The sequence below is a fragment of the Pinus tabuliformis genome, chromosome 6 (assembly GCF_031772625.1).
Source record: "Pinus tabuliformis cultivar Carrire ecotype Pingquan chromosome 6, CPIR1, whole genome shotgun sequence".
NCBI classification, from domain to species: Eukaryota; Viridiplantae; Streptophyta; class Pinopsida; order Pinales; family Pinaceae; genus Pinus; species Pinus tabuliformis.
This window is the reverse complement of record NC_142292.1, coordinates 1,831,596,556-1,831,610,475: the sequence shown is the minus strand read 5'-3', so window position 1 is coordinate 1,831,610,475 and position 13,920 is coordinate 1,831,596,556. Positions and strand designations below refer to the sequence as shown.

The window sequence follows — 13,920 nt, the reverse complement described above, 5'->3', positions numbered from 1 at the left end:
GTGGATTTGATGATGTTGTTCTTGTAGAGATGCAAAACCCAGCCTTGCTGAGTAAGCTCCTGTCTTCCCCCAGCCCCACTTGTCCTTCGACTAGAGATGCGCAGGAGACAAACCATTGAGTTTATAAAGTAATTGATGGAGTTGAGGGAGCATCCAGTCAAGGGGACGTTGGAGGACCTAATTACTCCAGTTTCCTGTTGCATCCCAAGTGTAGATTTCAGCAAGATTATGGATGCCTTTTTGAATGAGCCAGTTCCGCAGGTCTGTGATTTCTAGTGCAAGATTTAGGGGTTGGAGGCCCATGATCTTGTCATCCCACAGTCTAATTCTTTTCCCATTTCCTAGTATTCTGTAGAGATTTTCTTTGAAAAACTTCCAACCTTGGTTGCATAGCTTCCACAACTTGGTACCTTTGTGGGAGGCTCCTTCTTCCATATTCCTGATTGAGAGTCTGTGCAAATATTTTTTAATTAGGACTTGACTAACAGGGTGTCTTTGATTTGAGAAAATTTTCCAAAGGATCCTGCCTCCCATTGCCAAACTGGCCAACCCAGGATCTCTTACCTATAGTCCACCTTCAGATATTGGCCTTTTCACTATGTCCCAGTTTACTATATGATTTTTTCTTTGGTTCCCCTTTCCTCCTTGCCATAGAAAGTTTCAAATTAGCTTTGCTAGTTGTTCAGTTATCATTTTTGGACCTAAAAGGAAGGAGGCCTGATATATAGGAAGGGATGAGAGAACTGACTTGACCAGAGTGAGCTTCCCTGCTGTGGTGAGCCACTGTCCGCCCCAAGAAGTCATTTTAGCCTTGATTTTGCTGATAATTTCCATCCAATGAGGGGCCTTGCTGGTACCCAAGGTTAAAGGCAGGCCAAGGTACTTGAATTTTTCCCAGGAGACATAGCCGGTGAAGCCCAGGGCTTGGGCAATCCTAAGTATAGTTTGCTGGTCTACCACCCAACCGTACACTGCACTTTTCCTCTTGTTGACCATTGCTCCGGAGACTCTGCAGAAGCTTTGGATTACTCCATTGAAGGCTCTTGCTATTTTAATGGAGGCTCCCCCCATAAGGATGGAGTCATCGACGAACAAGGCATGATTGATTGGGGTTGTTCCAGTTATGGCCCTGATGCCAGGAAGAGTCCCCTTGAGCTTCTCAGCTATGAGCTTTCTACTAAGAGAGTCTACCATTAGAATATACAGGAAGGGGGACAGAGGGCAGCCTTGCCTGATTCCCCTCGAAGCTTTGAAGTATTATGCCAGTCTGCCATTCACTAGGGGGGCTATCCAAGGTTCTCCAATGCATGCTTTAATTAATTTAACAAATTCAGGATTGAATCCAAAAGCAGAAAGAACTTGGAGGAGGAAAGAGTGCCTTACTCGATCGAAGGCATTCGCCATGTCCAGTTTGATGAGCATACCTTGCTCTTTGCGTTGATTGCTGGAGTGGATGATTTCCTGCACCAGAATCACATTATCTAGGATATGCCTACCTTTGACAAACCCTCCTTGGTTGGTGGAAATGAGTTTTCCAGCAGAGGCTTTATTCTATTTGCCAGTAAGTTGGTGAGGCTTTTGTAGGACGCATTACAAAGCGAGATTGGCCTGAATTTGTCGAACGCCTCCGGTTGGCTTCTTTGGGAATTAGAGCTAGGAAGGTGGAATTTGTGCTTCCTCCCACTTTGGCTTTTCAGAGGAAGCCTTTGATCATTCAGTATAGATCAGCCTTGATAGTGTCCCAACAGATTCTATAGAAGTGAATGGAGAATCCGTCTGGTCCTAGGGCTTTGTCTGGTTCCATCTTCCATATTACATTGCTTATTTCGTCTTCAGTGAATGGCTTAAGGAGAGTTGCGTTGTCCTCCTCGTTTACCAACCTTGGGATGTGCTTGAGGAAGTCATGAGCTTCCTCACCATCCACCACACCTTCTTCTTTGAACAATAGCTAAAAATGAGAGGTTGCCGCCTCTTTTATCTGAGTTGTGCCTTTGAGTACAGCCCCGTCTGGCGAGGTGATTTCAACAATGTGGTTTCTAGATAGACGAGTTCGGATTTGCTTGTGGAAGAAGGTTGTGTTTTTGTCTCCAGACGCAAGCTAGAGATTGCGAGACTTGAGTCTCAAGTATTCTTCCTCCTCTCTGGAACTCTGGAGGGTTCTGGTTTGTTGTTCTTGCTCACTGTGGATTTCTGCGCTGGTTATGACTTGCTTCTCTAGGCCCATTTGTAGATCCAACAACTTCTTTGTGCTATGTTTTCGTTGGGTAGTGGGGGAGTTTGTGGGATTTTTTATCCATTGTTTCAGTGCTGCTTTGGTGGCTTTTATCTTTTGCTCCCACACATAGTTGGGCGAACCAAGAACATGGATGGACCATGCCTTATTCATTGTTTCCAAAAACCCTTCTCTATTTGCCCATAGTGGGCAGAATCGAAAGGGGATTGGCCCCAGGTTTTCTTCTTCTTCCAGCAGAAGGAGGATGGGTTTATGATCTGACTTCCACTTTGGCAAAATTTTCGTGGAAATGATCATCTTCTCGGAGAGGAAGGAGCTCTGGAGTAGGAATCTATCCAGCCTGGCTGATATGTGCTCCTCCCCTATTATGTTATTTGTCCATGTGTAAAGCCCTTTTTTGGCTTGAAATCTAGTAAATCCCATTATTGAATCAGATTTTCCACCAAGGGAAGAAAGCGGTCCCTACTGCTGGTTCCTCCTCTTTTTTCCTTTGGGTCGAGGATTAGATTGAAGTCTCCCGCAATAATTATGTTCTTTAGGGAGTATGCTTCCAGAAATTCAATCAGTGTTTGCCAACATTCTTCCTTTTTTGTATAGAGGACAGGTACATAGAGATTAAAGAGAGCTAAGTTTATCTTACTTGGGAGATGGCGGAGTTCGGTGTAAATCTAGTGCTGCGTCTGGAAAGAGATCTCTAGCTGAAACTTGTTTGCTTCCCAAAGTGTGGCCTGATTGCCTTGCATTTTTTGTCTCTCTGCTTCCTCTTCTTTGGCTTCTTTGTGAGATTTCCTCCCCACTCTTTTCGAGGGCCTCTCATTTGTTTCATCTTCCGAGGATCCCGATGTCTCTGGGGTCTTCTTCCTTGTCATATCTGCATAGGATGGGGAGCTAGAGGCACCTTTTGGGGTTTCGGTTTGGGGAGGGGTTGTTTCCTCTTGCCTTTTGTTTTCTTCCATATTGTTAGCCTGTTGTTCAACCTCTTTGTCTGCTGGATCTTGAAGTTTTTCTGGTGTGCTGAGTATTTCAAAGGGATTTGTGGGTATGTCTGCTCTTGGAGGGGTTGTGCTTCCTTCAGCTTGGGCTTCGGGGGGAGCACCCCTCCCAGTGGACAAGGCTTTCCCTTTGTTCCTATTGTTCTGCTTAGTTGTTCCTGATTTCTGTACCTGAGTCCATTGATCTCCTTTCTCCTTCTCGACTCCATCCTCTATTTTCTTTTTACAGTGCTTGGAAAAGTGCCCATAGCCATGGCAGTGCCGACATTTAAATGGGAGTTGTTCATAGTCTAGCACTTGTATGTGTGTCCAGTCAGCCACTGTGAGTTTAATAGCTTCAGGGAGACCTTCCTCCAAGTCTACTTCTACACAAATTCTCGCATAGGAGTATTGATCTCTTCTTTCTGCTCGATCGATGTATTTACCAAGTTTGTTGCCTATGGTTTCTAAGGATTTAGGGTTCCAGCAGTGCAGAGGTAGATGGGGCAATCGCACCCAGACCGGAACAACTGAGGGCACATCCTGAGTCGGATCGAAGTCTGGTGTCCATTGATTCAGATACAGACCCTGGGGCCCCATGAAGTACGGGTCGTTTCTGAATATGAGATTCATGTCTTCTGTTGCTTCAAATACGAATACAAAGAATCCTTTGCCAACGAAATGGCTTTTTATTCCTTCCTTGACCAGTGGTCGCCAGTTCCTTTGCACCCAAGCTTCTACAGCTTTAGGCGAGGGCCATAAGCATGTGAACTGTCCAATAAGCCCTCGTTCTGCTAGGTTTAATGCCACTTTGCAGGGTTCTTCAGTCGACAGAGCAACTGTGGGGATGGATTCCATTTTTTTACAATCTTCTGCTAGTTTTCAGATGCTGGCTGTTTATTGCATGTCGCAACCAGATCTCGAAATGCAGCTAGCTCAGGTGGAAAGGGAGGGTCCATTTCGCGATCCCCTCTTGGGGCCATGGCTCTATAACTGCGTGCTGTCTCTAGGTTGATTGTAGCTCCTTACGCGCTCCCCTCGGTTCGCTCTGAATTTAATATTTTACAACTAATTGAATTTTTTTAATTTAGATACTTTCTTAAACACAACACAATGAGATCAAATTTAAGAAGCGAGGGAGGGGAGAGGGAGATAGCGACAAAATTGAAGGGCCGAGAGAGAGAGAGAGTGTGTGTGTGTGTCTATGTTTGGGGGGTGACAGAGAGATGGAATAAGAAAGATCAGGGAAAATTTTAAGCATGAAAATTTATCTAAAAGTTTAGAAACCTTGGTGAATCTTACTAGTTCATAATATGCAAACTATAAACTATTTAGAGATATATTAACAAAAATACTCAAAATTCTAATGATTTTATATATAGTTCCTATAAAATTTTGGCAACTTTAAAGGTAAAATAATTGTATGCTATAAAATTTGGGCGAACCATTTTTAGAAAAAATGGAAATTGACGAATCTTTCTTTTGGAAAAAGCATGGAAAATTAGCCCACCTATATTAGCCCCTAAAATTTTCCATGAGAAAGATACACATAGATATAAATATAGATATTATATAGTACTATATAACCAACCAGAACCATCTTAACCCCGGATCTTCAAGTGCCAAGAGGAATCAAATCTCTCGAGGTGCAAACTTTTTCTCAAGTTTTGCACTCAAAAAAGAGGTTTGCACCTCAAGAGATTGGATCCCTCTGGGCACGGTTAAGATGGATCTAAGCTATTTTATTTTGGTTTGTTGTGATGAGATTTTTCCAATCTCTCTAATTCTTTAATCTTATATATTAATATTTGAAATTTGAAAAATTCTTTTATTGTTTTCTAATTTCCATTTTATTTCCATTTGGATTCTTTAATAATTGTAGGCTTTTACTTTTGACTTTATTATTTTTATCACTCCCTTTTGATTATGTATGAGATAAATAAATAAATATCTCCAATCTTTTGTATTATTTTTTATTTTTGTTAATTTTATTTTTATTATTTTCTAGTTTCCATTTAAAAGATTTTTTCTTTTATTTTTATTTTTAATTTTGACTTTATTTTTTCATTCTAAGGTTCCTCTAATTAAATAAAAGATAAAATGAATAAATATATATTAAAATAATAATAAAAATATTTACTTGATTTTGTCATGAAGAATTTTTGTTATTTATTAATTTTTTTTTGTCATGAAGAATTTTTGTTATTTATTAATTTTTTTTAGGTAGTTAAGGTAAATTTTACTTGCTCAAGTTTTCAGTGATTTTTGAGCTCTAGGTTTATGAGAACCCATGGTATCGACTCAATATATTCATGTGGAATATAGCGTATTTAAAGGGGGAAATTAAACTAGTGTAGATCTAAACTAGTGTAGATCCATCTTAACTCCCGATCTACCAAGCACAAAGCGGGATCAAATCTAAGTTGGTTATATATTTTAATTATGAATTTCTTCCTAATAAAAACATATCTAACATGTTTTCCATTCACCCTTTCCAAAATTCAAAGAAAAAGAGTCTATCCCACCTACCAAGAAAAAGTGAATTAAAAAAAGGTTTTCACATGAAAACACAATTTGTTAAGTTTATATTTCAACCAAAACAATTTGAATGAGCTCTTTTATCTAAAACTTATTTTTTTCCAAAAAAAATTATTTGTTCACATACACAAATGTAAAACATATAATAACCAAGCTATAGGGATAATTCACTTGGTGGGGAACCCAATGGAGAGGTCACATAGTCAAATCTCCTCCATAGCCTTAGAATTAGGCTGTGCTAGTTAAAGTTAAAATTGATCTACTTAAATTTCCCCGTGAATATAGTGATCACTCAATACTATAGGTTAGGGTTGATCTACTTAAATTTCCCCATAAATATAATGATCACTCAATACTATACTCAATGTTCGTGAACCACATTTTAATATTTATATATCTAATAACCAAATCCATATATAAAAAAACTTTAACTCTCACTAAATTAATATCTAACTTAAACATCGCTTTAAAATTAAATTATCATTTATTATTCTTATTATTTTAAATCATATCATATTATATTATAATAAAATTACATACCTACCAAACCATAGGTACCAACCAAGTTAACCAACAAAGTAAAGTACAACTCTGCTTTGGACCTGACTTAATTCATAACAGTGAAAGACTACCCAGAAATTTGGTGACAATATATAAAAAGGACAAACTATGGTTATTGGGTCAAAGGTGGCCGCTAAAACTACCTACATCAACTATGGAAATCATGTTCCAAAACTTTTAAACCGTTGGAACAGACCACATGGAGGGTCGTAGTCGGTTCGGATGGGCCCTAAACAAGCGTGCACAATCGTGAAAAGACAGCAAGTATCCCATTACCAACCACCTACTACGATCTGCTTATGCGTTATGACTACCCCAAGTCTCCATCTATATATATGTGCATGTCCACACTGTTATACTCCACCCAGGGCTTCTGAAAGTTCGGCAGAAGATATACAGTCTGCCGCTGCTGCCACAATTTCCTTTGCAGGTCAGCTTTCCATTCTAATGCCATTTTATGTTTTTAATTTGTACTCTAGAATGCAGAGTTCAAAAACATTTCATCATTTGTTTTGTTTCACACAAAGAATCCACCTGCAATTCACAGCACCTGTAAGTGTGGGCGATCTCAATGTATGTGCCAGAGTGTGGCAGAAAAACAGTGTGTTGACTCTAGATGATGCATTGGGTAGATTAAACGTGAACACTGTATTTCTTATATATATGTTGTGCTAATATTGATTATACCTTAGTGGGGACACATATCTTCCATGAGATTTTAACATGGGTCTCCATAATGGCAACCCACTATCTGGACTAGTGTTGATGTTATTGTGTGTGGACATTTGTTATTACTTTGGATTGTAATTTTGATTGTGATATTCAATTTATGCAAACAGCTTTGTTAAATCTTATATGATTCCACAGGGTTTTAGGATTTTGGTTTTGAGTAGAAGTTCAGGGCTCAAACATAACTCATACTTACCTAATTATCACCCTGGCTAGGAGGTCTACACAGGGTGCCCTGATGACAGTGTATGCACTGAACCAAAGAGGCTTAAGATTCTGTGAGGATTGTTAAGACGATCTCTCAGCAAATGAAACCTGATCTTATCACCAATTTTGGATTGGTGAGGGAGATGATGTGCATCATTTGGTTGCCTATGCGTTTGCTGTTATCTGGTAAAGATGTCTTAGACGTTAAACGCGCTTCAGCCCAATTTCCCTGTCACTGATATGGTGGAAGTAGGTTCTTCTTCACAGATACTGGAACCTTGCAATCCAATCAAATGCTATAACATCCCTCAATCCATCCCTAAATTTTTTATCATCAAGGTCTAGTTTTTCTCTTTCCTGAGGAAAGAAATCAGCCTTCCTCTCACCTCCAAGGAGGTTGCTAATACAACAAGAAGCATGAATTCATTACAACATTATTAGGTTGCTAATACAACAATATTCAGAAGCATGAAGTCATTACAACATTATTTATCAAAGCATTATAGTTCATCACCTTTTATCAAAGCATTATAGTTCTCATCATCTTATTAGCAAGGATTTGAACCTCCATGGAAAAGATAACAGGGATTTGAACCGCCATTCTGCCTAACCACATGAGATAACCCCAATTGACGACCATCCTGGTCTAATTATTTATGCTAATAAAACAAGGTTGCTAATACAACAATATTCAGAAGCATGAAGTCATTACAACATTATTTATCAAAGCGTTATAGTTCATCACCTCTTATCAAAGCATAATAGTTTATCATCTCATTAGCAAGGATTTAAACTTCGATGGGAAAGATAACAGAGATTTGAACTGCCATTCTGCCGAACCGCATGAGATAACCCCAATTTACGACCATCATGGTCTAATTGTTTATGGTTTTGCTCATAATATTTTAGATTCTAAATGTGAACTACTTTCTGGGCATATGTAGATCAGTCCTGCAAACCCATGTTATTTTTGTATATGAGGTTAGCATGAATTTACGGCATGGGAGACTATAAGAGAATAGCTGTGTCTGTGCTTATTGCTGAAGATTGGCCTGTGGATATGCATTGGGTATTAATAATATGTGTTACCAGTGAGTTTGGAGTTTGCACTTTTTTCCACACTGTAATAAGCACAACTGTCCCTAGACATGATTCAATGATTAACCCTTTGGTCACGTTTCAAATACAGTTACATTAAAGTTCATATTAATAGCGTCTATTCAGCTGGTCAATATTATGGTCTCATGGGCCTCTTTGGTTCTGATTGGGATGTTGACATCTTATCAACTTATACAATTAAAAAACTTCTGTCCTTGAATATTTGTCAATATACGCCTATGATCTTGTTTGAGAGTTTACAAGTATCCTTCTTTTGCCCCGTTGGCAGGATTCAAAGTCCTTATTCATGGCTTCCCATGTGGTTGGTTATCCCCGAATTGCCCCCAAGAGAGAACTCAAGTTTGCACTTGAATCCTTTTGGGATGGCAAGAGCAGTGCAGCTGAGTTGCAGAATGTAGCAAAGAATTTGAGAGCTGCAACATGGAAGCAAATGGCTGATGCCGGTCTAACATACATCCCAAGCAACACCTTTTCCTACTATGATCAGGTCCTTGACACAACTGCCATGGTTGGGGCTGTTCCTCCACGATATGGGTGGACTGGTGGTGAGATTGGATTCGACACTTACTTTTCAATGGCACGCGGAAATGCTAAGCTTCCTGCTATGGAGATGACCAAGTGGTTTGACACTAACTAGTAAGTGCAGCATTACAATTTGTAGCAGGCTGTCAATACCCTGATTTTACTGAATAGATTTCTATTTTTTTTTTTTGTTTCTCCAATTGAGAGGCTTTAAACATAGATAAGATTGTCCTTTTCAGCCACTACATCGTTCCAGAGCTTGGACCAGAAATTAAATTCAAGTACTCTTCACACAAAGCTGTGCATGAATACAAAGAGGCTAAAGAGGTCAGTATTGTTCATTTTACCACAAAACATTGGCATTTGAAGCAGGCTGTCTTGTGGGTTGTTCTTAGCTTCTTAGTATGAAAAGCACCGACTCTTTGCTGTTTGACTGAGAAAGATCCTTACATTTTCCACATTTCATTGGCATGGATGTTCTGAATGGTGAACTCTGTGAGATTGTAGCCAATTTTTGAATGTACAATTAATGCTTGTTTTTTGGAGTGCAGATTGGTATTGAGACTGTACCTGTCCTCGTAGGTCCTGTGTCATACTTGTTGTTATCAAAGCCTGCAAAAGGTGTTCCTAAAACATTCAACCTTCTTTCTCTGCTTGATTCAATTCTGCCGGTCTACAAGTAAGTTTTCATGTAAAAACCCCCTTGAGTCACAGATTCTTGCGTTTGATAAGTAGTAATGGTACAATCTGACAAAAATTATTTTCTGTGTTGTAATTTGTGGTTAATTTAGAGAGGTCTTAGGTGAGTTGAAGGAGGCTGGGGCAACATGGATACAGTTTGATGAACCCTTGCTTGTAATGGACCTTGAGGCTCACCACCTGAATGCTTTCTCTAAAGCTTATTCTTTCTTAGAAGAAGCGTTGGTTGGGACCAAATTGCTTGTAGAAACATACTTTGCTGATATTCCTGTTGAGACATATAGGTAAAACGACAACCTTTTCACCTGCTTATGTACATGATACCTTTCATTTTATTGAGAAAATAAAAATGATACTGCATTTCTCTTGAAAACAGGTAGATAGTACTTGAACTCCAAAACTCATATAGTGTAGCTTTAGGGATCTAAATTTTCTGATAATCTGAAATAAACTATCTTTATCATAATAATCATTCAGTTTCTTGAAAACCGTTAGAAAATACTTAAATTCCAAAAATCACATGGTGTAGGTTTGGGGATCTAATCTTCTAATATTGTGAAATGTACCATTTACCTCAGGATCATAATTCAGTTGAAGGCTATATCTGCTATTGGGTTGGACCTAGTACGTGGAAGTAAAACACTCAACCTTGTCAAAACTGTTGGCTTTCCTGGAGACAAATACCTTTTCGCTGGAGTAATTGATGGTAGAAACATCTGGGCTAATGATTTGGCAGCATCGTTTAGCATTTTAAAGGATCTTGAAAAGAGTGTTGGTAAAGGTATGTGTGCACTATGCACGCTATTTTACCTTGCTTGGGGTGCTTTTGGACTGAGAAATAATAAATTCCATATGCTTTCCTAGTTAATCTGAGAATGCCATCTGTTTGCATTGCAGACAAAATAGTTGTCTCCACATCCTGCTCTCTTCTCCATACAGCTGTGGATTTAGTAAATGAGACAAAGCTTGATAATGAGATTAAGTCCTGGCTTGCATTTGCTGCACAAAAAGTACTTGAAGTAGTAGCTCTGGCAAGAGCACTGATTGGTCAAGCAGATCAGGTAAGGATTATTGACATTTTTGGAACTTGCACTGTATTGATTACTGTTAGAATGTGTGAGGACAATGCTAATTGCAATTACAAGCTGGAAGACATTTTCTATAGGAATGAACAGCTTGGACGAGGGTATAACTAGAGTATAGATTTTTCACCTCAGGAGTTGGTTGTTACATGCATTTAAAATCTTCCCTTTTATCATCTGAACATTGTTTTCTTACTGATGTTTTTTTTATCTAGAGCTTCTGATTCGAAAATCTAAGTCTATCTAAACATAGTCATTTTTTGGCAGGCATATTTCACTGCCAACGCAGCTGCTATATCTTCAAGAAAGACCTCTCCTAGAGTGAACAATAAGGCAGTGCAAAAAGCTGTATGTTGATAAATGCTCTGTTGCTACTGTTTGGCTTAGTATCTCCACTTTGTTAATTCTATTTTTTCCTTTTTTTCTTGTTATCTTACACTTACTAATATAGCTTGTCTAAAAACCATAAGCCCTTTAATTAATGAACTGAAAGGATATTTTTCAATCTGATTAGTACATTACCTTCAGCATTTTGTAGATGGCTAATTGGCAGCCATTAGGTACAATATTTGAAGTGGTTCGGTTGAAATTACAGGCTGAAGCACTAAAAGGCTCTGATCACAGGCGAGCTACACCTGTCGTTGCTCGTTTAGATGAGCAGCAGAAAAAGTTGAACCTCCCAATTCTTCCAACGACCACAATTGGGTCCTTTCCTCAGACAGTAGAACTTCGCAGAGTTCGCCGTGAATACAAATCAAACAAGTATGTTATGTTGGATAGATGACAATCTGCAAAATATATAGTATAACGCTTATATCAACAAACATGTTTTACTAATAATTTACCCATTGCCTGTCAAAATGCATGTCTAAGATGGTATAAATTTATGATTTGTAACAGGATTTCAGAAGCGGATTACATTCAGTCCATTCAGCAGGAAATTGCAAAAGTGGTTAAACTGCAGGAAGATCTGGATATCGATGTTCTAGTGCATGGTGAACCTGAGGTGGGTGCTGTATTGATTTGGTTGAAATCACCAAACAACATCTATTGTTATGATGGAACCTAATTATTTGTCTTATCTCTTTCTGCAGAGAAACGACATGGTAGAATATTTTGGGGAACAGCTTCAGGGATTTGCATTCACAGTTAATGGCTGGGTACAGTCTTATGGTTCTCGTTGTGTGAAGCCACCGATTATTTATGGAGATGTCAGCCGCCCAAAACCAATGACTGTGTTTTGGTCAAAGTATGCCCAGAGTTTGACTGCCCGCCCTATGAAGGGAATGCTTACAGGTCCTGTCACAATTTTGAATTGGTCCTTTGTAAGAGATGATCAGCCCAGGTAGGGGTGACCAACTCTTTTTCGCAATTGCTAGATATTTTTCTAGTTGAATCTCCACTTGTGATTCCCAGTTCAATTTCCCCCCTTTATTGAATTGTTAGATCCATTTCAACCTTTTAATTAAAGTCCCTTACATGTCTTATAGGTCAGAAACCAGCATGCAAATTGCACTAGCTATCAAAGAGGAGGTTGAAGATTTGGAGGCAGCTGGTATTCAGGTATGCCTTTGCAATTGCTCAGTCTAAAATCATGCCAACTTTATTTTCTGTATAGTGCCCTTTCGTTTAACCTTATTGTTATATATCACCGAACTACTATCATTCCGCATTCGCAGGTGATCCAAATCGATGAGGCAGCCCTGAGAGAAGGACTACCTTTGCGTAAAGCGGAACAGGCTCACTATCTGGAATGGGCTGTTCATGGTTTCCGTATCACCAACTGTGGTGTAAAGGATACTACTCAGGTTTGTTTGAACATGCCCTTTTTCATCTCTTTGTGTAGCAATAATGTACGAGTGGACATGAGCTGAACTGCTGTTTGGTTCTTTCAGAGTTTACACGCCTTGCAATATCATTTCTCCTTTTCCCTTAATATGGTACTTGTTTGTTCAGATCCATACCCACATGTGTTACTCCAACTTCAACGACATTATTCATTCCATTATTAATATGGATGCCGATGTCATTACCATTGAGAATTCCCGCTCCGATGAGAAATTGTTGAGAGTTTTCCAGGAGGGCGTGAAATATGGGGCTGGAATCGGTCCTGGGGTTTATGATATACACTCTCCTCGCATTCCAGACACGGAAGAAATCGCAGACCGTATCCGCAAGGTACTCCCACAGCATTTTTTCACTTGGTCTTATCAATTTGCCTATTTACTAGTCAATTCCTTCAAGTAATGTAACATGAGGTGCATTTTCTAACAACAAAATATTATTACTTAGGACTCAGGAGACACCCTTGCATTATGTTTTGGCGTTAACTCTTTTTAATCTTCTCCTGCTCGGCCAGATACTTGCTGTGCTGGAGACAAACATCCTGTGGGTAAATCCAGATTGTGGTTTGAAAACCAGGAAGTATGATGAAGTTGTTCCTGCATTGACAAACATGGTTGCATCTGCCAAGTTGCTGCGAAGTGAGCTTGCCTCTGCAAAATGATCAAGAAAACAATTTAACATCAGCATTTTAGTGCAATAAAGATGTGGAGGAATAATTTTGGGTTGCTTATGTGAAGGGGTCAGTTGATCTATTGTTTAGAAGTATATCAGTGGAAGTTCAACATAAGTAGCAGGTTTCATTCTCAGTGCATATCATATGGCTGTACCTGAGAATCACCTAAGTGCACATCACGAAGATTGAGCCCACTCTGGCAAAAAATGTAGAGTTTCTGCAATTTTTTAACGAGAACAAGAAAAAAGTAAAACCAAAAAATCAACTAGTTTTTAAGAAATTTGCAGAGTTGTTTATTGGCCACGCTGGTCATCTTTCTAAATATTTCACTAGACATTGCTATTCCGGCTATTACGAAAACGTCGTGCGGATGGAAAATGTCTACCTAAAGTTGTTATGATGGAGTTTCTCATTTCTGCATGTTGTGCCTACAATTGATATAAAAATTTTCAGCGTAGTTTCTGAGTCCGAGTTTGTTATTTAGCCTATGAATGTCTCATTTTGTTTAGTTTTTGCCCAATCAGATATTTGGAGGAAAGATTTAAATGATTGTGTGTGTTATGACTCACAAAACACATCACAAATTATAAATTTAATTGAAATTTGAGAAGTTATTATATAAGAAATATACCTCTCACAGAAGGTTGATGCAAGTCCAGATATCTCTCCGTAGACACGTTGTCAAGTGGTTTAGCCTGATGCATTTCTATTGTGAAGTTTGATGTTATTTTTTATGTATTC

The 13,920-nt window shown here is 38.9% G+C and overlaps 1 protein-coding gene across 1 annotated transcript; it reads left to right on the top strand.

Moving 5' to 3' along the window:
* The first annotated feature begins 6,582 nt into the window (after positions 1 to 6,582).
* LOC149266314 (5-methyltetrahydropteroyltriglutamate--homocysteine methyltransferase 1-like) lies at positions 6,583 to 13,647 on the top strand. Its single transcript, XM_089430278.1, has 15 exons — positions 6,583 to 6,733; positions 8,627 to 8,994; positions 9,120 to 9,207; positions 9,432 to 9,559; positions 9,672 to 9,863; positions 10,158 to 10,360; positions 10,477 to 10,640; positions 10,929 to 11,009; positions 11,257 to 11,423; positions 11,562 to 11,667; positions 11,756 to 12,006; positions 12,152 to 12,224; positions 12,341 to 12,469; positions 12,618 to 12,839; positions 13,021 to 13,647. Exons 2-15 carry the CDS (start codon positions 8,645 to 8,647, stop codon positions 13,165 to 13,167), a joined length of 2,301 nt encoding a protein of 766 aa, XP_089286404.1. The 5' UTR covers positions 6,583 to 6,733; positions 8,627 to 8,644; the 3' UTR covers positions 13,168 to 13,647.
* The last annotated feature ends 273 nt before the right edge of the window (positions 13,648 to 13,920 follow it).

What these genes read in the sequence shown, in the direction of transcription:
- LOC149266314 (XM_089430278.1), top strand. Translation starts at nt 8,645, where the DNA reads ATGGCTTCCCATGTGGTTGGTTATCCCCGAATTGCCCCCAAGAGAGAA. An exon ending in ATTCCTGTTGAGACATATAG is followed by an intron (nt 9,864 to 10,157) that starts GTAAAACGACAA and finishes CATTTACCTCAG; the next exon opens with GATCATAATTCAGTTGAAGG. An exon ending in TAGTGCATGGTGAACCTGAG is followed by an intron (nt 11,668 to 11,755) that starts GTGGGTGCTGTA and finishes CTCTTTCTGCAG; the next exon opens with AGAAACGACATGGTAGAATA.